Source organism: Anolis carolinensis, unplaced genomic scaffold (genome assembly GCF_035594765.1).
Source record: "Anolis carolinensis isolate JA03-04 unplaced genomic scaffold, rAnoCar3.1.pri scaffold_10, whole genome shotgun sequence".
Lineage (NCBI taxonomy): Eukaryota > Metazoa > Chordata > Lepidosauria > Squamata > Dactyloidae > Anolis > Anolis carolinensis.
The window spans coordinates 3084829-3109850 of NW_026943821.1; the positions used below are offsets into that span (position 1 = coordinate 3084829).

General features: G+C 40.8%; 1 protein-coding gene across 6 annotated transcripts in view; it reads right to left on the bottom strand.

The window, feature by feature from the left end:
• eml2 (EMAP like 2) overlaps positions 1 to 25022 on the bottom strand; it is a 66841-nt gene that overhangs the window by 33626 nt on the left and 8193 nt on the right. For 3 of the 6 annotated variants that reach the window (XM_016998522.2, XM_008123309.3, XM_016998523.2), the window contains exons 2-5: positions 22020 to 22202; positions 21299 to 21419; positions 18649 to 18699; positions 18312 to 18431 (exon numbers count right to left, since the gene is read on the bottom strand). In XM_016998522.2, the coding sequence (XP_016854011.1) occupies positions 18312 to 18431; positions 18649 to 18699; positions 21299 to 21419; positions 22020 to 22202 (475 nt within the window). Of the gene's footprint in view, positions 1 to 14178; positions 14326 to 18311; positions 18432 to 18648; positions 18700 to 21298; positions 21420 to 22019; positions 22203 to 25022 lie in introns of those variants that run through there. The other 3 variants (XM_016998524.2, XM_016998525.2, XM_016998526.2) reach the window with 3 other exon arrangements.

Consider the following 25022-nt stretch of genomic DNA (forward strand, 5'->3'; position numbering starts at 1 on the left):
GCAAACATCTCTTTCCCAAAGCCTAAAAATGGAGGCGGTGGGTGCGGGAAGACGTTGCAACACACGTTTTAGAGCTCCTAACAACGCTGAATCTTTTTAGCACACTGTCATGCTCAACGATGCTTGCATTCAGCGATGAGAAGGCGTCTTGAAGAACAAACAGAGAAGAAGGAGAAGGTCAGACGCGTCCGAGGGCAACTCAGGCCAACCAGCAAGTTCTGGTTTCTTACAGAGATCTCTTTCATTCCTTTCCGATTCCTTAGTTGCATCCACACCATAGGCTTAATGCAGTTTGGCACCACTTTGACCACCGTGGCTCAATGCTACTTGTAGTGTGGTGAGGCTATTTCACAGATCTCGTAAAACTACAACAGCCAGGATTCAATAGCATTGAGCCATAACGGTTGAAGTTGCGCCAAACTGCATTAATTCAACGATGTCAATAAACCTCTTCTCCCATTTTCTAGCAAGCGTTTCTTAGCAAAGATTCAAGGATAACAACTGAGAAGCTTTACATATGAAATATTCACAGCCTATGATTTAAATAGGGGCCCCTGGTGGCACAGTGTGTTAAAGCGCTGAGCTGCTGAACTTGCAGACCAAAAAGTCCCAGATTCAAATCCCGGGAGCGGAATGAGCACCCGCTGTTAGCCCCAGCTTCTGCCAACCTAGCAGTTCGAAAACATGCCAATGTGAGTAGATCAATAGGTACACCTCCGGCAGGAAGATAATGGCGCTCCATGCAGTCATGCCAATGGCCACATGACCTTGGAGGTGTCTACGAACAACGCCGGCTCTTCGGCTTAGAAATGGAGATGAGCACCAACCCCCAGAGTGTGAGTAGATCAATAGGTACGGCTCCGGCAGGAAGGTAATGGTGCTCCATGCAGTCATGCCTATGCCCACATGACCTTGGAGGTGTCTACGGACAACGCCGGCTCTTCGGCTTAGAAATGGAGATGAGCACCAACCCCCAGAGTGTGAGTAGATCAATAGGTACCGCTCCGGCGGCAAGGTAATGGTGCTCCATGCAGTCATGCCTATGCTCACATGACCTTGGAGGTGTCTATGGACAACGCCGGCTCTTCGGCTTAGAAATGGAGATGAGCACCAACCCCCAGAGTGTGAGTAGATCAATAGGTACCGCTCCGGCGGCAAGGTAATGGTGCTCCATGCAGTCATGCCTATGCTCACATGACCTTGGAGGTGTCTATGGACAACGCCGGCTCTTCGGCTTAGAAATGGAGATGAGCACCAACCCCCAGAGTGTGAGTAGATCAATAGGTAATAATAATAATAATAATAATAATAATAAAACTTTATTTATACCCCGCCACCATCTCCCCAACGGGGACTCGGGGCGGCTTACATGGGGCCATGCCCAAGACAATACAATAAACCATAACATAATACAATTAAATAATACATTACATAAAATAAACAGTACAACATAAGATCAAAACAGCAATATAACACGAGCGGGCCGCATGAATACTACATTTAAAAACTAGATTAAAAATTAAAACTCTGGGTGAGAAAGGGATCAGAATAAAACCTCGAGGGACGGGACATCAGATAGTGAACCAGTCTAGAGGATAAATATCGGGGGGGGAGTAGCATAGAACATTTACTCTCCGAAAGCACACCGGAAGAGCCATGTTTTTAAATCTTTCCTGAAGGCTAAAAGGGTGGGGGCTTGCCTGATTTCAATGGGCAGCGAGTTCCACAAGCGAGGGGCCACCGCAGAGAAGGCCCTTCTCCCGCAGAGAAGGTACCGCTCCGGCGGCAAGGTAATGGTGCTCCATGCAGTCATGCCTATGCCCACATGACCTTGGAGGTGTCTATGGACAACGCCGGCTCTTCGGCTTAGAAATGGAGATGAGCACCAACCCCCAGAGTGTGAGTAGATCAATAGGTACCGCTCCGGCGGCAAGGTAATGGTGCTCCATGCAGTCATGCCTATGCCCACATGACCTTGGAGGTGTCTATGGACAACGCCGGCTCTTGGGCTTAGAAATGGAGATGAGCACCAACCCCCAGAGTGTGAGTAGATCAATAGGTACCGCTCCGGCGGCAAGGTAATGGTGCTCCATGCAGTCATGCCTATGCCCACATGACCTTGGAGGTGTCTATGGACAACGCCGGCTCTTGGGCTTAGAAATGGAGATGAGCACCAACCCCCAGAGTGTGAGTAGATCAATAGGTACCGCTCCGGCGGCAAGGTAATGGTGCTCCATGCAGTCATGCCTATGCCCACATGACCTTGGAGGTGTCTATGGACAACGCCAGCTCTTGGGCTTAGAAATGGAGATGAGCACCAACCCCCAGAGTGTGAGTAGATCAATAGGTACCGCTCCGGCGGCAAGGTAATGGTGCTCCATGCAGTCATGCCTATGCTCACATGACCTTGGAGGTGTCTATGGACAACGCCGGCTCTTCGGCTTAGAAATGGAGATGAGCACCAACCCCCAGAGTCGGACACGACTGGACTTAATGTCAGGAGAAAACCTTTACCTTTACCTGTGATTTAAATGTTATTATTTTGAATGCTGTTTTGTTCTGTCCTGTCTGTCCAAATGGCACTGAATGTTTGCCATGTACAGTAGAGTCTCACTTATCACATATAAACGGGCCAGCAGAATTAGGTTATGATTTTACAAATTAAGCACCCAAACATCATGTAATACAACAAATTTGGCAGAAAAAAGTAGTTCAATATGCAGTAATGCTATGTAGTAATTACTGTATTTACAAATTTAGCACCAAAATATTACGATATATTGAAAACATTGACTACAAAAAATGTGTTGGATAATCCAGAACGTTGGATAAGCGAGTGTTGGATAAGTGAGACTCTACTGTACGTGTACTGTGATCCGCTCTGAGTCCCCTTAAGAAGATAGAGAGGGCGGAATATACATAAAGTGTTGTTGTTGTTGTTGTTGTTATTATTAAACAGATGTGATAATAAAACACCACTTTGCCAACGGGAAATCATCCAATTTTCTCTCCTAATGTTTTGGCCTTAAGTGCAAGCTATGCATTAAGGGAATCAAAAGGCAAGTATATTAATTTCTATCAGAGCGATCCATGGTTTTTCAAGCTGTATGCAATGAAAAGTACATTGCTAGAATTGATACATTTGCTGCAATCAATACTTAGAAATCATTTCAATGGGCAATTGAGAATGCAGAGAGGATGGAGGAAGTGGATACAAAATAAACCAATTTGTTTGAAATCCTGGCAGAGAGTTTTACGGATATGAAAAAGATCAATAAACAGAGTAAAGTAATGTGTTGTCGAAGGCTTTCATGGCCTGAATCATTGGGTTGCTGTGCGTTTTCCGGGCTGTCTGGCCACGTTCCAGAAGCATTCTCTCCTGTCGTTTCGCCCACACCTATGGCAGGCATCCTCAGAGGTTGAGAAATCTGTTGGAAACTAGGCAAGTGGGGTTTATATATCTGTGGAATAATGTCCAGGGTGGGAGGAAGAACTCTTGTCTGTTGGCGGCAAGTGTGAATGTTGCAATTGGCCACCTCGATTAGCACTGAATAGCCTTGCAGCTTCAAAGCCTGGCTGTTTCCTGCCTGGAGGGAATCCTTTGTTGGGAGGTGTTACCTGGCCCCGATTGTTTCCTCTCTAGAATTCCCCTGGAAATCCAGTTAACACCTCCCAACAAAGGATTCCCCCAGGCAGGAAGTAGCCAGGCTTTGAAGCTGCAAGGCCATTCAGTGCTAATTTATTTATTTATTACATCACTTCTACCCCACCCTTCTCACCCATCAGGGGACTCAGGGCGGCTTACAATATAAGCATACATATCAAAAAAACAGTTTTCATCAAATTTAAAAATCCATCAAGATTAAAAATTACGATAAAATTAAGAATATACATTAAAAATATACATAATTATACATTTAAATATACATTTAAGGCACTTTCCACGTCCAGGTGGGGTCTGTCAGTAGGTCATATATTCATATCTCATTTTTGCAGCTACTCGTGCTCAAATGCCTGGTCCGATAACCACGTTTTTGTTCTCTTTCGGAAAGACAGGAGGGAGGGAGCCTGCCTGAGTTCAATGGGGAGGTGGCCAATTGCAACATTCACATCTGTCCTCCAACAGACAAGAGTTCTTTCTTCCTCCCACCCTGGACATTATTCCACAGATTATATAAACCCCACTTGCCGAGTTTCCAACAGAACTCACCACCTCTGAGGATGCTTGCCATAGGTGTGGGAGAAACGTCAGGAGAGAGTGCTTCTGGAACATGGCCAAACACCCTGGAAAACCCACAGCAACCCAGTTGGCGAGAGGGAGGCGCAGGCGCAAAAGGGAAACTGGCAGGCGCCGGAGAGGAAGAAGCGCAGGAAGAAGGCTTGCAAAGGGGAGAAAGGCCACCTAACTACTAATACAACGTGTAAATATTGAAATAAATATAGTGCCCCTACTTCGTGGAATTTTACTTATTGCGGGTGGGCCTGGAAGGTAACCCCCGCGATAAGTGAGGGAACACTGTAGATAAATAGGTACCACTTAAAAGCAGGGAGGCATTAAGGCTGTGGCGTAGTCCCAAGTAGGATTTCCTTCGTGACATTCAAGGTGGCCTAGAAAGAATTCCCCTAGGTATGAAGCAGCCAGGCCTTGAAGCTGCAAGACTATTCAATGGTATTCAAGTTGGCCAACAAAGGGGTCCCCTAGGTATGAAGCAGCCAGGCCTTGAAGCTGCAAGACTATTCAATGATATTCAAGTTGGCCAACAAAGGAGTCCCCTAGGTATGAATCAGACAGGCTTTGAAGCTGCAAGGCTATTCAATGGTATTCAAGTTGGCCAACAAAGGAGTCCCCTAGGTATGAAGCAGCCAGGCCTTGAAGCTGCAAGACTATTCAATGGTATTCAAGTTAGCCAACAAAGGAGTCCCCTAGGTATGAAGCAGCCAGGCCTTGAAGCTGCAAGACTATTCAATGGTATTCAAGCTGGCCAACAATGGACTCCCCTAGGTATGAAGCAGCCAGGCCTCGAAGCTGCAAGGCTATTCAGTGGTATTCAAGTTGGCCAACAACGGACTCCCCTAGGTATGAAGCAGCCAGGCCTTGAAGCTGCAAGACTATTCAATGGTATTCAAGCTGGCCAACAATGGACTCCCCTAGGTATGAAGCAGCCAGGCCTCGAAGCTGCAAGGCTATTCAGTGGTATTTAAGTTGGCCAACAACGGACTCCCCTAGGTATGAAGCAGCCAGGCCTTGAAGCTGCAAGACTATTCAATGGTATTCAAGTTGGCCAACAAAGGAGTCCCCTAGGTATGAATCAAACAGGCTTTGAAGCTGCAAGGCTATTCAATGGTATTCAAGTTGGCCAACAATTGAGTCCCCTAGATATGAAGCAGCCAGGCCTTGAAGCTGCAAGGCTATTCAATGGTATTCAAGTTGGCCAACAACGGACTCCCCTAGGTATGAATCAGACAGGCTTTGAAGCTGCAAGGCTATTCAATGGTATTCAAGTTGGCCAACAACGGACTCCCCTAGGTATGAATCAGACAGGCTTTGAAGCTGCAAGGCTATTCAATGGTAATCAAGTTGGCCAACAGTGGAGTCTTTCTTTTTGATGGTCACTCCTTGGAAAGTGATGAGTATTGTGGCTAAATTTGGTGAGGTTTGGCCCAGTGGTTTTGTTGTTAACTCAGTCCTACAAACGTACACCACTTTCTATGTACAATTGTTTGTCTTGTCAGTATATAAACAGCATTGAATGTTTTCCGCATATGTATGTTCTGTGATCCATCCTGAGTCCTCTTTGGGGTGAGAAGGGTGGAATATAAATACTGTAAATGAATAAATAAATGGTAAATATGTCTCCCTAGAAAAGACCATAATTCTTGGAAAGGTAGATGACAGTTAAGAGAAGGAGGTAAATCCCATTCCAGATGGAGAGATTCTACAGCAGGGCTCCCCAAACCTGGCCCCTGCCCTCAGTTTTATAATATAATAGATTGTATATACATAGAATATTGATAATAATATTATAATGTAATACAATATAACACTAATAATAATACCATCTAATAATATTAATTATATATTCTATATTATATATAATATTACTAATAATATTGCAGTATAGTGGTATAGTTCAATATAGTAATACATAATGCTAATATTGTGCTATGCTAATAATATAATATATTGTATATGTACATATAATTGGTAAGCCACTCTGAGTCCCCTTTGGGGTGAGAAGGGTGTGATACAAATGTAGTAAATAAATGCAGTAAATAATAAATAAATAAATAATTTTAGACTTAGGCTCGCCCAAAGTCTGAAATGACTTGAAGGCACACAACAACAACAACAACAACAACAACAACAACAACCCTAATTAACTTGACTATCTCATTGGCCAGAAGCAGGACCACACTTCCCATTGAAATCCTGATAAATGTATGTTGGTTAAAATTGTTTTTATTTTTAAATATTGTATTGTTCTTTCATTGTTCTTGTTCTTGTTGTTGTTGTTTTTGCACTACAAATAAGACATATTCAGTGTGCATCGGAATTTGTTTGTATTTTTTTTCAAATGATAATCCGGCCCCTCAACAGTCTGAAGCAGGGGTCCCCAAACTTTTGAAGCAAAGGGCCGGTCCACAATCCTTCAGACTGTTGAGGGGCCGAATTATCATTTGAAAAAAACAAAACAAATTCCTATGCATACTGCACATGTCTTATTTGTAGTGCAACAACAACAATGAAAAAACAATACAATATTTAAAAATGAAAATAATTTTAACCAACATAAACCTATCAGGATTTCAATGGAAAGTGTGGGCCTGCTACTGGCCAATGAGATAGTCAAGTTAATTAGGATTGTTGTTGTTGTTGTTGTTGTGTGCCTTCAAGTCATTTCAGACTTTGGCCGAGCCTAAGTCTAAAATTAATTATTTATTTACTGCATTTATTTACTACATTTATATCCCACCCTTCTCATCCCGAAGGGGACTCAGAGCAGCTGTATGTACACACAATATATTATATTATTAGCATAACACAATAGTAGCATTATATATTACTATATTGAACTATACCACTATACTATTATATAATATGTAATATATAACATATAATTAATATTATTATATGGTATTACTATTAGTATTATATTGTATAACATAATATTATTATCAATATTATATGTATATACAATATATTATATTATTAAAACTGATATAAAAATATTATATTATAAAACTGAGGGCGGGGGCCAGGTAAATGACCTTGGAGGGCCGCATCCAGCCCCCGGGCCTTAGTTTGGGGACCCCTGGTCTGAAGGATTGTGGACCGGCCCTCGGCTTAAAAAGTTTGAGGACCCCTGTTCTACAGAATGATCTATATCTCTCCTTTGGGAGAGATAAAGTGGGGCAACAACAACAACAGTAATAATGCTCCAGTTTGACTCAATGCAATTGAATCATTGTAGTTTAGTGAGACACCAGCCCTGCTTGTCAGAGAAGGGGAAAGACCTTGTAAAACTACAACTTCCAGGATTGCCTAACATAAAGCCATGGTGGTTCAATTGGCATTCATTCTAGATGCATCTTTAGTCTGCAAGACGATAGCAGTTCACAACAAACCTAGGCCTTGAAGACAGGCAATGCTCCATTTAGCTTCGGAAAAGTTATTTAATTGGACTCTGGGGAGGATCCCCGGGAGACACTAGCAACCAATGGTTAATATTAATTAAAACTCAACTCGTGAGCTTTTTTCCTTCCTGTAATCATTTCATATCCACTGCTATTTTCTACTTATATGGATAACTAGCTGTGCCCGGCCATGCGTTGCTGTGGCGAAATATGGTGGTATGGGAAAAAAGTATTGAGAAATTGGTGGTAGTTAAGGTAAAGGTTTTCCCCTGACATTAAGTCCATTATAAATGGGTTATATAGCTGTGTGGAAGGGCCTTTCTGGAATTCCCAATTTCCCTGCTTTCAGAGTGTTGGTCTTTATTTACTGTCTTGGTTTTAGAGATTATATTGTCCTGTATTATAACACAGTAATTAGTACATATTATATTTATAATCTTATATTATCTGCTTAGAACTGGACTATATAAGGCCCCTTCTACACAGCTGGATAAAATGCACACTGAAGTGGATTATATGGCAGTGTGGAGTCAAGATAATCCAGTTCAAAGCAGATAATATAAGGTTATAAATGGGTTATATAGCTGTGTGGAAGGGCCTTTCTGGAATTCCCAATTTCCCTGCTTTCAGAGTGTTGGTCTTTATTCACTGTCTTGGTTTTAGAGATTATATTGTCCTGTATTATAACACAGTAATTAGTACATATTATATTTATAATCTTATATTATCTGCTTAGAACTGGACTATATGAGGCCCCTTCTTCCCAGCTGTATAAAATGCACACTGAAGTGGATTATATGGCAGTGTGGAGTCAAGATAATCCAGTTCAAAGCAGATAATATAAGATTCTAAATGGGTTATATAGCTGTGTGGAAGGGCCTTGAGTCTACACTGCCATATAATCCAGTTAAAATCAGATAATCTGTATTTTATAGGCAGTGTGGAAGAGGCCTAAGTGAGGCCTAACTCTGCCTGTACCCTGGGCTGAGTGGGTTGCTAGGAGACCAAGTGGGCGGAGCTTAACCTTCTAACTGGCAGCAATTGGATAAAAACAATTATTCCTCTCCCTCTAATGAGGACTTTATTTTTCTTTTCTTTTTGTTGTATGAATGTAGAGGCATGGATGAGGGGTTGTGCTGCCAAGTTTAGTGTTTCTGGGATGTGTAGTTTTGTTGTTTTGTCCTAGGCCAAAATTTCATTACCCTTTTATAGATATAGATGTTGGCACCGAGGGAGTTAACTGTTTCGGGTTCTTCCTGCCCATCTGCTGTGGCTTTTTATCTCTCTCTCTCTCTCCATAATAAACGACTATTTCCATCTTCAAAGTCCCAACGGCCAAGTCTGGCCTTCTTTCTATCTATCCCTCCCTGTTTGTGCAAAGCTTATTTTGCTTTCTTCTCCTTTAGCATCTTGCATCAGCCCAGGCCTCCTTTTGTGCACCGATTCGCACAACTAAAGCATACTCATCTATCACTGGGTGCATCCACATTGCAGAATTAATGCAGTTTGGTTCCACTTGAGCTTGCTATGGGAGTCGTAGTTTGCACCCTTTGGCAGAGAAGAGCCCACAAAGCTGCAGATCCCAGGATTCCATAGCACTGAGCCATGGCAAGTTCAAGCTGTTGTTGCTATTGTTGTTGATCTTATTTATACCCCACATTAAACGGCGTAACATAAAAGCATTAGCATACATTTTAAAATACAGTAGAGTCTCACTTATCCAACATAAACAGGCCGGCAGAACATTGGATAAGCGAAAATGTTGGATAATAAGGAGGGATTAAGGAAAAGCCTATTAAACGTCAAATTATGTTATGATTTTACAAATTAAGCACCAAAGCATTATGTTTTACAACAAATTGATAGTAAAAGCAGCTCAATACACAATAACATTATGTAATAATTACTCTATTTATGAATTTAGCACCAAAATTTTGCAATTTATTGAAAAATTGACTACACAAACATTGACTACGAAAAATAATACAGAAACTTGGATAAGCGAGATTCTACTGTATACCAATACGTGAACACTAAAACAGGTATAGTGTTGTCGAAAGCTTTCATGGCCGGAATCACTGGGTTGCTGTGAGTTTTCCAGGCTGTCTGGCCAAGTTTTAGAAGCATTCTCTCCTGACATTTCACCCACATCTATGGCAGGCATCCTCAGAGGTTGTGAGGTCTGTTGGAAACTAGGCAAGTGGGGTTTATATATCTGTGGAATAATGTCCAGGGTGGGAGAAAGAACTCTAGTCTGTTGGAGGCAAGTGTGAATGTTGCAATGAATCACCTTGATTAGCACTGATTGGCTGCTTCCTGCCTGGGGGAATCCTTTGTTTGGAGGTGTTAGATGGCTCTGATTGTTTCCTGTATAGAATTCCCCTGTTTTCAGAGTGTTGTTCTTTATTTACTGTCCTGATTTTAGAGTTGTTTAAGTTCTGGGGATGCCTGCCATAGATGTGGACAAAACTTCAGGAGAGAATATAATAATAATAATAATAATAATAATAATAATAATAATAATAATAATAAAACTTTATTTCTAGACTGCCCTCTCTCCCCAGAAGGACTCAGGGCGGTTAACATAAATGGCAAACATTCAATGCCACAATTTCTTCATTAATATCAAAAGTATAAAATGACAATAACATACACATATAATAATAATAAAAATTCCAATACATTTAAACATGACAATTAATAAAAACAATATTGCACAGAACAGGCGTTTCACTTAGACCATAGAATACTTCTGGAACATGGCCAGACAGCCCAGAAAACTCACAGCAATTCAAAACAGGTAGAGTCTCACTTATCCAAGACTCGCTTATCCAAGGTTCTGGATTATCCAATGCATTTTTGTAGTCAATGTTTTCAATGTATTGTGATATTTTGGTGCTAAATTTGTAAGTACAGTAATTACAACCTAACATTACTGCATATTGAACTACTTTTTCTGTCCAATTTGTTGTATAACATGATGTTTTGGTGCTTAATTTGTAAAATCATAACCTAATTTGATGTTTAATAGGCTTTTCCTTAATCCCTCTTTATTATTATTATTATTATTATTATTAATAATAATAATAATAATAAGAAGAAGAAGAAGAAGAAGAAGAAGAAGAAATACTCAGCCGCTATCAGGACTTAAGATTGAACTTCAAAGACTCTGGCAGAAACCAGTTCAGGTGGTCCCGGTGGTGATCGGCACACTGGGTGCCATGCCAAAAGATCTCAGTTGGCATTTGGAAACAATAGACATTGACAAAATTACGGTCTGCCAACTGCAAAAGGCCACCCTACTGGGATTTATGCGCATCATCCGAAAATACATCACAGTCCTAGACACTTGGGAAGTGTTCGACTTGTGATTTTGTGATATGAAATCCAGCATATCTATCTTGTTTGTTGTGTAATAATAATAATAATAATAATTATTATTATTATTATTATTTTATTCTTATACCCTGCCCCATCTCCCCAAAGGGACTTGGGGCGGCTTACATGGGGCCAAGCCCGGTCATGACAATATAAAAAATATTATCCAAGATATTCACTTATCCAAGGTTCTGCCGGCCCGTTAGCTTGGATAAGTGAGACTCTACTGTATTATTATAATATTTATTTGGTGGTGCCAAACTGCACAATGTAGATGCACCTCCTTCAAACGAAGCACACCGAGCCATTTTTCATAAGATCTAGTTTCCATTTATGGAACAGTTTCAGTCCAATAACAATCTCACTAACTGTTTAGATTGGGCCTTTCAGACCCTGGGGTTTTTCCAAGTCCGTCCAAATACTTTAGACTTTTGTAGGATTTTGGCCTGCTTGCAGTCTCAAAAATTTTTCCATCACAAAGGCTGATTCACCTGCGCATCCATTAGCCTCCCGGCTCCACAATTCCCTTGACTTTCCAAGAGCCACTTTGGATCCATTTGGATGGAAGAAGGCTTTTAAAAGCATTCGGGTAAACAAAGGGCTGGGTTTGGTTTAGAAACCTCTGCTCTCAAGGGCAGATTCTCCATCTCGCCGATTAAACCAAGAAAGATAATGTTGGAGCTAAAACAGCGGCAGAAAACCCAAGCAGCTCTCTGTCTTGCAGCTTCAAAGTGCATCCCTAGGAGTATATCTACATTGGCGAATTAATGCAGTTTGGCACCACTTGAACTTGGCTCAATGCTATGTGAGCCCGGGAGTTGTAGTTTGGTTCTCTTTCGGCACAGAAGGCTTGTAAAGCTACAACTCCCAGGATTGTATAACTTTGTTGTTAAAGTGGTATCACACTGCCTTCATTCCACATCCTGAAGGGCTCAAGAGGCACTCTATGTATGCTCAGAGGCACTCTTCTCCAGCAAACAGAGGGAAAGGAGGAGATAAAATGACCCAATTTTCCAACTTACTTTGGAGCTACTGGTCCTCAACTGCCAGACTATGATTACGTCCTAGGAGCATTGAATTTGGAGTCACTCTGTGTATGCTCAGAGGCACTTTTTCTCAGCAAGAGGAGCAAAGAGGAAATGGGAGAGGATACAACAGAAAGCTCACCTGGGGATGCTGGTTACTTATTATTATTATAGATTTATTTAGAACAGAAAGCTCACCTGGGGATGCTGGTCACTTATTATTATTATTATTATTATTATAGATTTATTTGTACATAACACCACAGCATACATGCATATGAGGTCTAAGTGTCTGGGATTCATCTCGGAATATTGGGCTCTTTCCATGGGCCTAGGATATTAGAGGTATTTTTCATATTATATATTATATTATTATTATAGATTATAATAGTAATAATAATAATAATAATGGAGTTATTTGGATATAACAACACAGCACACATACATATTAGGTCCAAGTGGGTTTGTCTCTGATTATCAGGCTCTTTCCAAGGGCCTAGGATATTATTATTATTATTATTATTATTATTATTATTATTATTATTATTATTTTATTGTATGACACAGCAAACAAGATAGATATGCTGGATTTCATATCACAAAATCACAAGTCAAACACTTCCCAAGTGTCTAGGACTGTGTGATGTATTTTCGGATGATGCGTGCAGATCCCAGTCGGGTGGCCTTTTGCAGTTGGCAGATCATGATTTTGTCAATGTCTATTGTTTCCAAATGCCGGCTGAGATCTTTTGGCACGGCACCCAGTGTGCCCATCACCACCGGGACCACCTGTACTGGTTTCTGCCAGTCTCTTTGATGTTCAATCTTAATATTATTATTAAATAATATTATTATCTTTTAATATTATCTTTTAATATTATTATTAAAATTATTATTATTCTATTATTATTATTATTTACTGTATTATTAGCTGCACTTTTGGCCTCTTCAGAATGAACATTTTTTATATTATTATTATTATTATTATTAAATTATTATTATTATTATTATGCCAATCCCTTATTATTATTATTATTTAATTGTAATTATAATTATTAATTGTATTATTAACTGCATTTTTGGCCTCTTCAGAATGAACCGATTTTTTTGTATTGTTTAAATGCAAAAAATGTGCAAATTTGTTAATATGCATTTAATAAGAAGATATGGGCACATTTTAGGGGTGTGTGAAAGGCACTCTGTTTATGCTCAGAGGCACTCTTTCTCATTGAGATGGGGAGAAGTGAGAAGGAGGAGAGGCAACGAGGGACCCAGCTTCCCACCTTAACCAGAAGCTACTAATCTTTAATAGTCAGGAAAGGTTGTGTCTTAGGCTTAGTGGCACTCTGCGTATGCTCAGAGGCACTCTTTCCCAACAAGAGAAGGAAAGAGGAAATGGTGGGGAAAAAAGAACAGAAAAGGAGACACTTTACCAGCTCACCTAGGGATGCCGATCCATCATCATCATCATCATTATTTGTATTATTAACTGCACTTTTGGCCTCTTCAGAATGAACCGATTTTTTGTATTGTTTAAAGGAAAAAAATGTGCAAATTTGTTAATACTTAATAAGAAGATAAGGGCACATTTTAAGGGTGTGTGAAAGGCACTCTGCGTATGCTCAGAGGCACTTTCCCAACAAGAGAAGGAAAGAGGAAATGGTGGAAAAAAATAGAGCAGAAAGGAGACACTTTACCAGCTCCCCTAGGGATGCCGATCCATTATTATTATTATTATTATTATTATTATTATTATTATTTACTGTATTATTAACTTCACTTTTGGCCGCTTCAGAATGATCCGATTTTTTTCTATTGTTTAAATGCAAAAAATGTGCAAATTTGTTAATATGCATTTAATAAGAAGATAAGGGCACATTTTAGGGTTGTGTGAAAGGCACTCTGTTTATGCTCAGAGGCATTCTTTCTCATTGAGATGGGGAGAAGTGAGATAGAGGAGAGGCAACGAGGGACCCAGCTTCCCACTCCAACCAATAGCACCGGCCTGTAATAGTCTATGTGAGTCTTAGGCTTAAGAGGCACTCTATGTATGCTCAGGAGCACTCTTAGCCAGCAAGCCTTGGGAAAGAGGGAGAAGTAGGGGAATAATAGGGCAGGAAAACAAGCTTTTTCTTCTTACCTGGGGCTACTGGTCCCCAGCGCTTTCCTCATGGCTGCGGATGGCGGTTCGGGGCGTGGGAATGGGTCTGTGGATCGGTGGGAGGGAGGGCGAGGTCTCGCGTGGGGCGGGGCCAGGCCCTCCTCCTGCTCCGGTAACGGGGAGGGGACTTCCCAACTCCTTCCCGCCCTCCCCTTTCACCCTTTCGGCGCCAGGCTGGGACTGGAAGGAAAGTTTCCTAACTTTTGGAAAGTTTAGGCGGGAAAACTCGAGCGTGGGAAAAAACGGGCTTATTTTCCCACGGACTGCAGAAGGGGAAAGCAGTCCTGGGGGTGGTCTGGAAATGGCCCCTGTGCCTTTAAGAGAGGCAAGGAAGGAGGGAGGGAGGGAGGCAGAAAAAAGTAAATATCCGGTTGCGACTAAGAAAGTTCTGCTTTGAAACTTGAGCTCTCCAAAGGCGCATCATCCACACTATTGAATACGCTTTGATCCTGCTGTGGCTCAGTGCTATGGGATCCAGGAGTTGTAGTTTGGACTTTTGTTTACCTTTCTCCGCCAAAAAAGAGTGCCAACTCCCAGGCTTCCATAGCAATTCAAGTGGTGGAAAACTGCATGAATTTTACAGTGTAGAGATATACCTAAAGAAGGCTAAAGAAAGACCTTGTGAAACTACAACTCCCAGGATTAAATAGCACTGAGCCATGTCAGGTCAAAGTGTAGCAAACTGCATTCATTCTGCAGTGTAGATGCACCCCAAAGAAGGCTAAAGACCTTGCAAAACTACAACTCCCAGGATTTAATAGCACTGAGCCCTGACAGTCAAGGTGGTAGCAAACTGCATTAATTTTACAGTGTAGATGCGCCCAAAAGAAGGCTAAAGATCTTGTGAAACTACAACTCCCAGGCTTTAATAGTACTGACCCATGACAGTTCAAACTGGTAGCAAACTGCATTCATTCTGCAGTATAGATGTACCCAAAGAAGGCTAAAGACCTTGCAAAACTACAATTCCCAGGATTTAATAGCACTGACCCATGACAGTTCAAAGTGGTAGCAAACTGCATTCATTCTGCAGTGTAGATGCACCCAAAAGAAGGCTAAAGACCTTGCAAAACTACAACTCCCAGGATTTCAGTAGCAGTGAGCCCTGGTAGTCAAGGTAGTAGAAAACTGCATTAATTTTACAGTGTAGATGCGCCCAAAAGAAAGCTAAAGATCTTGTAAAACTATGACTCCCAGGATTTCAATAGCACCGAGACATGGCAGGTCAAAGTGTAGCAAACTGCATTAATTTTACAGTGTAGATGCACCCAAAAGAATGCTAAAGACCTTGTAAGACTACAACTCCCAGGATTTAATAGCACTGAGACATGTCAGGTCAAAGTGATAGCAAACTGCATTAATTCTGCAGTATGGATGCACCCCAAAGAAGACTAAAGACCTTGTAAAACTACAACTCCCAGGATTCAATATCACAAGCCATGGCAGGTCAAAGTAGTAGCAAACTGCATTAATTTTATAGTGTCGATGCACCCAAAAGAAGGCTAAAGACCTTGCAAAACTACAACTCCCAGGATTCAATAGTACTGAGCCACGGCAAACTGATAGCAAACTGCTTTAATTTTTCAGTATAGATGCACCTCAAACAAAACTAAAAACCTTGCAAAACTACAACTCCCAGGATTTCAGTAACACTAAGCCATGGCAGGTCAAAGTGGTAGCAAACTGCATTAATTTTACAGTGTAGATGCACCCTGTGACACGGATTTAAATCCCACCCTGCCGGTAGAAACCTACTAAGCGTCCTTGGGCAAATTAAGACTCTCTCAGCCTCAGAGGAAGACAAATACAAGGCCCTTAATCCAGGGAAAAATAATCATAGAAGAAGAAGAAGAAGCTATTCACCTGTGTCACTTTCATCTAGGTCAGAGGTCTTGAAATTAGGCCTATGCTTTTAGTAAAGTGGAAAAATAGGACTTTTTTTGACACTAATTGATAATAGATAATGCCCATATGACGCATGCATATCATTGTAAAGGGTATAAAAAGCCTGGTGTTTCTTTGTTCGTTACCCTTTTTTTCCTGGATACAGGAGGGTCTATATTCTCTGTGGCTTCATTTTCTGCAGCACTTGGAACTCTTTTTGTCTCCTTGCCTCAAAGCCTTTGTCTGCCGTTTCATTGGGGATGACATTTACCGTATATACTCGAGTATAAGCTGACCCGAATATAAGCCAAGGCACCTAATTTTACCTCCCAAAAAACTGGGAAAACATTGACTCCAGTATAAGCCGAGAGTGGTAAATTTCAGAAATAAAAATAGATACCAATAAAATTACATTAATTGAGGCATCAGTAGGTTAAATGTTTTTGAATTTTTACATGAAGCTAAAATGTAAGATAAGACTGTCCAACTCTGATCAAATCATGATTCTCATCTTCTTCAATGTAAATGTGCTTATGTATCCTTTTAATAATAATAGAGTAAAATAATACATGTAATAATAATAATAATAATAATAATAATAATAATAATAATAATAAATAGAGTAAAATAATAAATGCAATAATAATACAGTAGAGTCTCACTTATCCAAGCTAAACGGGCCGGCAGAAGCTTGGATAAGCAAATATCTTGGATAATAAGGAGGGATTAAGGAAAAGCCTCTTAAACATCAAATTAGGTTATGATTTTACAAATTAAGCACCATAACATCATGTTAGACAACAAATTTGACAGAAAAGTAGTTCAATACTCAGTAATGTTATGTTGTAATTACTGTATTTACAAATTTAGCACCAAAATATCATGATATATTGAAAACATTGACTACAAAAATGGCTTGGATAATCCAGAAGCTTGGATAAGCGAGGCTTGGATAAGTGAGAGTACTGTAATAATAAGATCAGAGTGAAATAATAAATGTTTTAATAATAATAATAAAAATAGAGTAAAATAAATATAATAGTAGTAACAATAAGAGAGCAAAATAATAAATGTAATAATACCAATAATAATAGAGAAAAAGAATAAATGTACCATATATTCTCGAGTATAAGCTGACCCAAATATAAGCCAACCAGGACCCTCACCCGAGTATAAGCCGACGGGGGCTTTTCCAGTCTTAAAAAAAGGGCTGAAAAACTAGGCTTATACTCGAGTATATAGAATAATTTCGATGTGCAATGTACAATGACATCAAAAGTTATTCTATTAATAGGAGACACAGATCAGTTTGGTAAAGAGCCAGTGGTTGTTTCTGAGTGCAACACTAGCCTCGGGAAGGTCCGAGTGTTGTGACTCAGCCACAGCATAACCAGAGTGAGGATGAAGAAGGGGATTGTGGGTTTCAGATACAAGAGCCAGATGAGTCAGATGATGGGATGCAGGATGAATTTCAGGATGATGCCATGGGAATGGGAATACAGGCTGATTCAGAGGCTCAAGAAATGCAGTTTGAGCAGAATGAACTGTTGACCCCATAAACCGTAGATAACAGCCAGAATGACATTAATGAACAAGAGATGTCTCAAGTCCCGGTTCAGGTGCGAGATAATGAGGACCTTGAATTATCTAGGGCGGACCGGTTGTTATGGAAGGGAGTACAGCCTCGTAGGAGTGTGAGATTGGCAGGGAAGAGAGAGGCCTCCACAGGAAAGAGAAATGCATTTCTGGGGTGCTTTTAAAAGTGTGTGTTTGGAAATAGATTTTTGTCAAAGCAAATCCTCGCTTCATCTGTGTGGATGTTCTTGCTTCAAGCTTAAGAAAAGATCATTTTTCTTGGATCTTTGAAAACTTTGGGCCTTAGTTCTTTGGGATTTATCGGTTACTGTTTTGGCTTATGGACTTGTGGATTATTATGGCTCATGGACTAATGGATTTTTATTGACTCTTTATTGCCTGCTTTGATTTATATCAGCTTTTGCTCAATTAAACTCCAAAAGACTTTCTCCTGTGTCTGACTGAGTGTCTATAGCAAGGTGAACTATTCTGAGGTGCGACACCGAGTTGGAGTTCCGCTCAGCTGTGGAAACCAGTTCCGAAACCGTGGGCAAATCACACACTCTCGGCCTCGGAGGAAGTGTCCTGAGAGTGTCAGAATGGGGCTGCGAGATAGAGAGAGACCCGGGTGCGAATCCCGCTCGGGCACATACCCTTCACGCTTGACGCTGCAGGAGCTGCTGGAGGACGTGGTCCGGCTCCTCTGGTCCTTGCCGGAGGGGCGCTGGAGCGGGGCCGGGGGCCCTTCCGGCGAGGGGCAGCTACTTCGCCCGCTGTGGAGGAGAGAGCCTCAGCAAGGGAGCCGAGAAGGGGCCGAGAAGGGGCAGAAGGGGGAGAAGAAGGCCAAGAAGTGGGGCAGCCGGGAAAGAAGGTGGGTGGGGGTCAGCAAGCGTGTGCCGGGAGAAGCAACAACTGGGGCGCAAGCCGGGAATGGGGTTGTCAGATGGAAAGCAGAGCATTGGCTTAAAGGGGGAAAGAGCTTTGCAAGACCTGAGGTGCTCACGTCCAGAAAACGCCCTCGGAGCTTCTCCCCGGAGAATCCTAGAGTTGGAAGAGACCCCAAAGGCGATCAATTCCAAGCCTCCTGCCCTGCATGAACACACAATTAAAGCACTCCCGACAGATGGCCTTCCAGCCCTTGCTTGGTTTTGGTTCTCCCATCTCTTTTCACCCTTACAATATACGCAAATAGAGTTGGAAGAGTCCAGCCTCTTGCCATGCAGGAATACACAATTAAAGCTCTCCCGACAGATGGCCTTCCAACCCTCGCCAAAGTTTTGGTTCTGGCATCCTTTTTCACCCTTACAATATAAGCTCAGAGAGTTGGAAGAGTCCTCTGGCCATGCAGGAATGCACAAGCAAAGCACTCCCGACAGAAGGCCATCCAACCCTTGCTTGGTTTTGGTTCTGGCATCCTTTTTCACCCTTTTTCTGGAATATGGCCAGACAGCCCGGAAAACTCACAGCAACTTCTTCTTCTTCTTCTTCTTCTTCTTCTTCTTCTTCTTATTATTATTATAGGGTTGTTGTATGTTTTCTGGGCTGTATGTCCATGTTCCGGAAGCATTCTCTCCTGACGTTTCGCCCACCTCTATGGTAGGCATCCTCAGAGGTTGTGAGGTATGGAGAAACTCAGCAAGGAAGGTTTATATATATCTGTGGAAAGTCCAGGGTGAGAGAAGAACTCTTGTCAGTTGGAGGCCAGTGTGGATGTTGTAGTTAATTACCATAATTAGCATTGAATAGCTTCACCTCCTGACTTCTTCCTGCCTGGGGGCATCCTTTATTCAGAGGCATTAGCTGCCCCTGATTGATTCATGTCTGGAACTCCTCTGTTTTCAGATTGTTGCTTCTTATTTACTGTTCTGATTTTGGAGTTTTTTTAAATACCGGGAGCCGGATTTTGTTCATCTTCATGGTTTCCTCCTTTCTGTTGAAATTGTCCACATGCTTGTGGATTTCAATGGTGGTTGTGAGAGTGGTCCAGAATTTCTGTGTTTTCAAATAATATACTGTGTCCAGGTTGGTTCATCAAGTGCTCTGCTATGGCTGGTTTCTCTGATTTTGACAACATATTATTATTATTATTATTATTATTATTATTATTATTATTATTACAGTAGAGTCTCACTTATCCAAGCTAAATGGGCCGGCAGAAGCTTGGATAAGTGAATATCTTGGATAATAAGGAGGGATTAAGGAAAAGCCTATTAGACATCAAATTAGGTTATGATTTTACAAATTAAGCACCAAAACATCATGTTATACAACTCTACTGTATTATTATTTTATTATGACACAGCAAACAAGATAGATATGCTGGATTTCATATCACAAAATCCCAAGTCGAACACTTCCCAAGTGTCTAGGACTGTGTGATGTGTGATTATTATTATTATTATTTACCCTGCTTCCTCTCTCACCAAGGAGACTCAAAGCAGTTCACTCTGGACACTAGAATTGGGTGGCTTTTGGGTCTCAGCTTTGCGAATTTGGGTTTTCCTTCCTATTTTGCCCAGCTCCACTTTTCCCTGGTTTCGTGCCAAACGGCCTGAATTCTTGTCCTTTTCGTAGCAACTTTTGTCTCCAACCCAAGCAAAGCTTGCATAGCAGAAAAGAAGCAAGAGAGAGCTCAGCATGGAAAGTGGGAAAGTTGGGAGGGGAGAGAGAAGTGCTTGTTTGTCATGCCAAGGCTTAAGGTGAGAATGAGCCAAACCATCCGTCCCATGAAAGAATTGGTTTCCCAACCAGCCTTAAAACTATACATCCCTTTGGGTATCAATAGTAACAGCTGACGATATTGGCCACTATTTATTACGATGCCTGCGGTATACTTTGAATAGTTAGATGCCCATTGTATATACAGACAGTCCCTAAATTATGAACACGATAGGTTGTGTATATATCGTATATACTCGATTATAACCCAACCGAAATATAAGCCGAGGTACCTAATTTTACCCCTGAAAAACCTGGGAAAACATTGATTCAAGTATAAGCCGTGAGTGGTAAATTTCAAAAATAAAAATAGAAACCAATAAAATTACATTAATTGAGGCACCAGTAGATTACATGTTTTTGAATATTTACATAAAACTGTAATTGAAGATAAGACTCTCCAACTCTGATTAAATCATTATTCTCATCTTCCTCATTGTGAATGTGCTTATGTATCCTTTTAATAATAATAGTAGAGTAAAATAATAAATAGAGTACGATAATAAATGTAATAACAACAACAATAATAATATAATAATAATAATACAGTATCTGTTTTTATTTCTGAAATTTACCACCCTCGGCTTATTCTCGAGTCAATGTTTTCCCAGATTTTTTGTGGTAAAATTAGGTGCCTCAGCTTATATCCGGGTCGGCTTATACTCGAGTATATACGGTAAGTGGCAAGTCTGCTGGTTATTTCATAAAACATATGCAAGGAAAGTGGGAGATACCCGGGGTCTACGATCCCAGTTGAACCAGCTTTACAAGATCCTACGGAGTCCTGGGATGTGTAGTTTGGGGAGGTATTAGAGCTCCCCCAAATCACAAGTGCAGCCATGAGAGTTTAAAATGCAATCGTTGAGCTATAATGATGTAGTGTGGAATAGCACTTGGGGAAGTTTGCGAAAACACACATCACCTTTTCCCAGACAGCAATTCTCTCTTGGGAGAGGATGGAGACGTGGAATAGCCTCTCCTTTGCGGGATGATCCCATTGCTCAGGCTTGGACGAGATGGCAGGCCTCTCAGGAGCTGATAAACTGCAAGAGAAATAATAATAATAATAATAATAATAATAATAATAATAATAATAATAATAATAATAGTCAAAGAAGAATAGCATACCCTGGCAAAATATGTAAAGCAAAGTGAAGAACCTGCTTTGATTGAAGTCAAAAATCAGAAACTCCTCAAAGCACAGCAGACAAAAAACCAGTACAAGAAAACCGCACTACAAACTAGAGCTGACAGCTGGCACAACAAAACATTGCATGGAAAGTTCCTTGACAAAAGTTCTTCTAGCCCGTTTATGTTGGATTAGTGAGACTCTACTGTATTTTAATAATATTATTAATTGATTTGTATGCATTGTTTGATTTTTAACTGAGTTTTGGGCACTACATTTTGCCAATCTCTGTAAGCCGTCTTGAGTCCCCCTGGGTGAGAAAGGTGGGGTATAAATGCTGCAAATAAAATAAATAAATAATAGATCATTACTTGGCAGAAAGGGATTGGACTAGATGGCCTTTGGGCGTCTCTTCCAACTCTACGAGTCAATGGAAATTGACTCTCACTTGGAGATGGGACCCATGACTGGGTACTATACTTGGCACCCCGAAAAGAGACTCAAGTGCGGATACCTTTGTTGGGTCCCTTCTTCTGCAGGCTGAGCCCGTTCTCCTCGCAGGTGCTGAGGCGGCGGAGAACATCAGCCAAGGCTGCCTTCAGCACCTGGATCTCGTCCTCTTGCAGCTGCAGGCGCTGCTCCAGGTAGGAGATGCGGTCGTCCACCTCCATCCCGCTGACGCCAGACAAGTTGTCATCTGGGGAGAAGGGATGGAAAAGGTCATTTATGACACGGTGAAGGGGGTATTGGTTGCATTTGTGACGGCGCAAGTGGCACCATCTATATGTCGAACTGGAACTTGCAAGATTTGAATTGTTGTATCATGCCTGATTTTGCCTTTTTACCCTGTAAATGTAGTTGGACTGATTGGTTATTTATAGCTGTCAATCAATGTTATTTCCACCAGTTATATCGCTCCCTCAGCTCAATTGTTTGACTCCGCCCTTTCCTGGAGTGGGTCAGTGTTTCCTTTTTCTTTCCACCATCAAGCTTTCTACCAGATGGACATGAGAGAGAGACTTGGCTCTAAAAGCCCTTGATTAAGTTACCTCTCAGCACCAATTCTGAGGTTCTTACCCTTGAGACTTATGCTTCATGTTCAGGGCCAACCTGGACGACGTTGAGGAGTCTCAAGCGCCTTCAAATCAGTTATTTGGCACCAGAGGAAGACTCTGTGTCTTCAAACATAGGCCATTTGGACTGAGGCTGAGGATTGCTCCGGCATTCACAGCCATTGAAAAAGAGGGACCTGGAAAAGCTTCTCAGCTGCAAAGCTCCTTGGACTTAAGACAACCAAAGACTATAATGTATATTTTCCTTTACCCCTTTGAAACTTCCAACTTATTAGGATAACCTTTTGTGAACAATTAAACCAGTTTTGAATTATCTACAGTGTTTTGGTCCTTGGGAGTTCCAGTTTCCCTAAAGGAGGGCAAGAAGCAATCCCCTGGGGAAAGATGTCACATCCATGCCTCCTTCACTAAGAGTTATAGCCCCAGGCACGACGGCACAGCATTGCTGAGTCTAATAGGCCTGGGCCAGTCCAAAAAGAAGAAAGACCCCTCCCCAAGTCCAGAAGGACTGCCAAGGAATGCCAGGGGCTGCCAGCTCTGATTCAGAACTGGCAAAAACATCCCCAGAAGATCACTTGCCAAAGGAAACCATAGGAAAGACATGGAGTCATTGGCAACTGACTTGAAAGTAAAGACTTTCTGTATATACTGTGAAATAGTAAATGTATTAATAATATTAAAAATAGAATAAAATAAATGTAATAGTAGCAACAATAATAGAGAAAAATAATAAATGTAATAATACCAATATAATAGAGAAAAATAATAAATGTACCATATATTCTCGAATATAAGCTAACCCAAATATAAGCCAACCAGGACCCTTACCCGGGTATAAGCCGAGGAGGACTTTTTCAGTCTTAAAAAAGGGCTGAAAAACTAGGCTTATACTCGAGTATATATAGTACATTAATTGAGGCATTAGTAGTTTAAATGTTTTTAAATCTTTACATCAAACTGTAATTTAAGATATGACTGTTCAACTCTGATTAAATCATTATTCTCATCTTCTTCAATGTAAATGTGCTTATGTATCCTTTTAATAATGATAGAGAGAAATAATAAATGTAATAATAATAGATAGCCTTTGACAACACATTGAAGAATAATAATAATAATAAAAATAAATGCAGTAAAATAATAAATGTAATAATAAAGTAAAATAAGAAATGTATTAATAATAATAAAAATAGAGTAAAATAAATGTAATAGTAGCAACAAGAATAGAGTAAAATAATAAATGTAATAATAATAATTAATAGAGTAAAATAATAAATGTAACAATAACAATAATAATAGAGAAAACTAATAAATATACCATATATACTTGAGTATAAGCCGACCTGAATATAAGCCCACCAGGACCCTCACCCGAGTATAACCCGAGGAGGTTTTTTTTTCCAGTCCTTAACAAGGGCTGAAAAACCTGTGGGAAGTTTGGTTCAATTCCATCATTGGTGGGGTTCAAAATGCTCTTTGATTGTAGGTAAACTATAAATCCCAGAAACTACAACTCCCAAATGACAAAATCAATCTTCCCCCAACTCCACCAGTATTAAAAATTGGGTGTATCAGGTATTTGTGCCAAATTTGGTCCAGTGAATGAAAATACACCCTGCATCTCAGATATTTACTAGACATGTCCAAAAAAATCGTTTTGAATCGTATATCGGAATTATTTCGGATTGTCCTCGCTTTTTGATACGCATTCCGAGACATTGTCTCACAGCACAACCGACAATGTAATTCGAACCATTGTTGGCCCATTCTCTAATTGCCTCTTAATGTTTCGTTAATTCCCCCCCCCCCCCCCCCCAAAAAATGTTTTAAATATATTTTAAAAAATATTTTTTTTTATTTTTTTTGTTTCTTCAACCTACCTTGAATGGGAGCTTAGCACAGCCTAACATGGCTGCCGCTCCCCGGCCAATCAGAAGCTTCCACGATGGACGCAAAGGTGGGGGCTAACGTCCTCTGCGTCCACATGGAAGATTGCCATACAAGCCCGGTGTGTAGCGATTGCACATGCGCGTCCCCCATTTTAGAAACATTTAGAATCATTACGAATATTTGGAAATATCCGAAATTTTTGGGTGAAAAAATCGGAAATACTTTCTATATTGAAGCGCCAGCGCCCCCTACTGTAGAAACGAGAATTGAAACATTTTTTTCATCGATCGGACATGCCTAATATTTACATTACGATTCATAACAGCAGCAAAATTACAGTTATGAAGTATCAACGAAAATAATGTTATGTTTGGAGGTCACCACAACATGAGGCATTAGGCAGGTTGAGAACCACTGCCATAGATTCATACATAGTGTTAGAAGAGGCCCCAAAGGCCATCCATTCCAAACCAATGCAGAAAGGCACAGTCAAAACACTCCCAACAGAGGCCCATCCAACCACCCTTGCCAAAGGTTTGGTTCAGATATCTCTT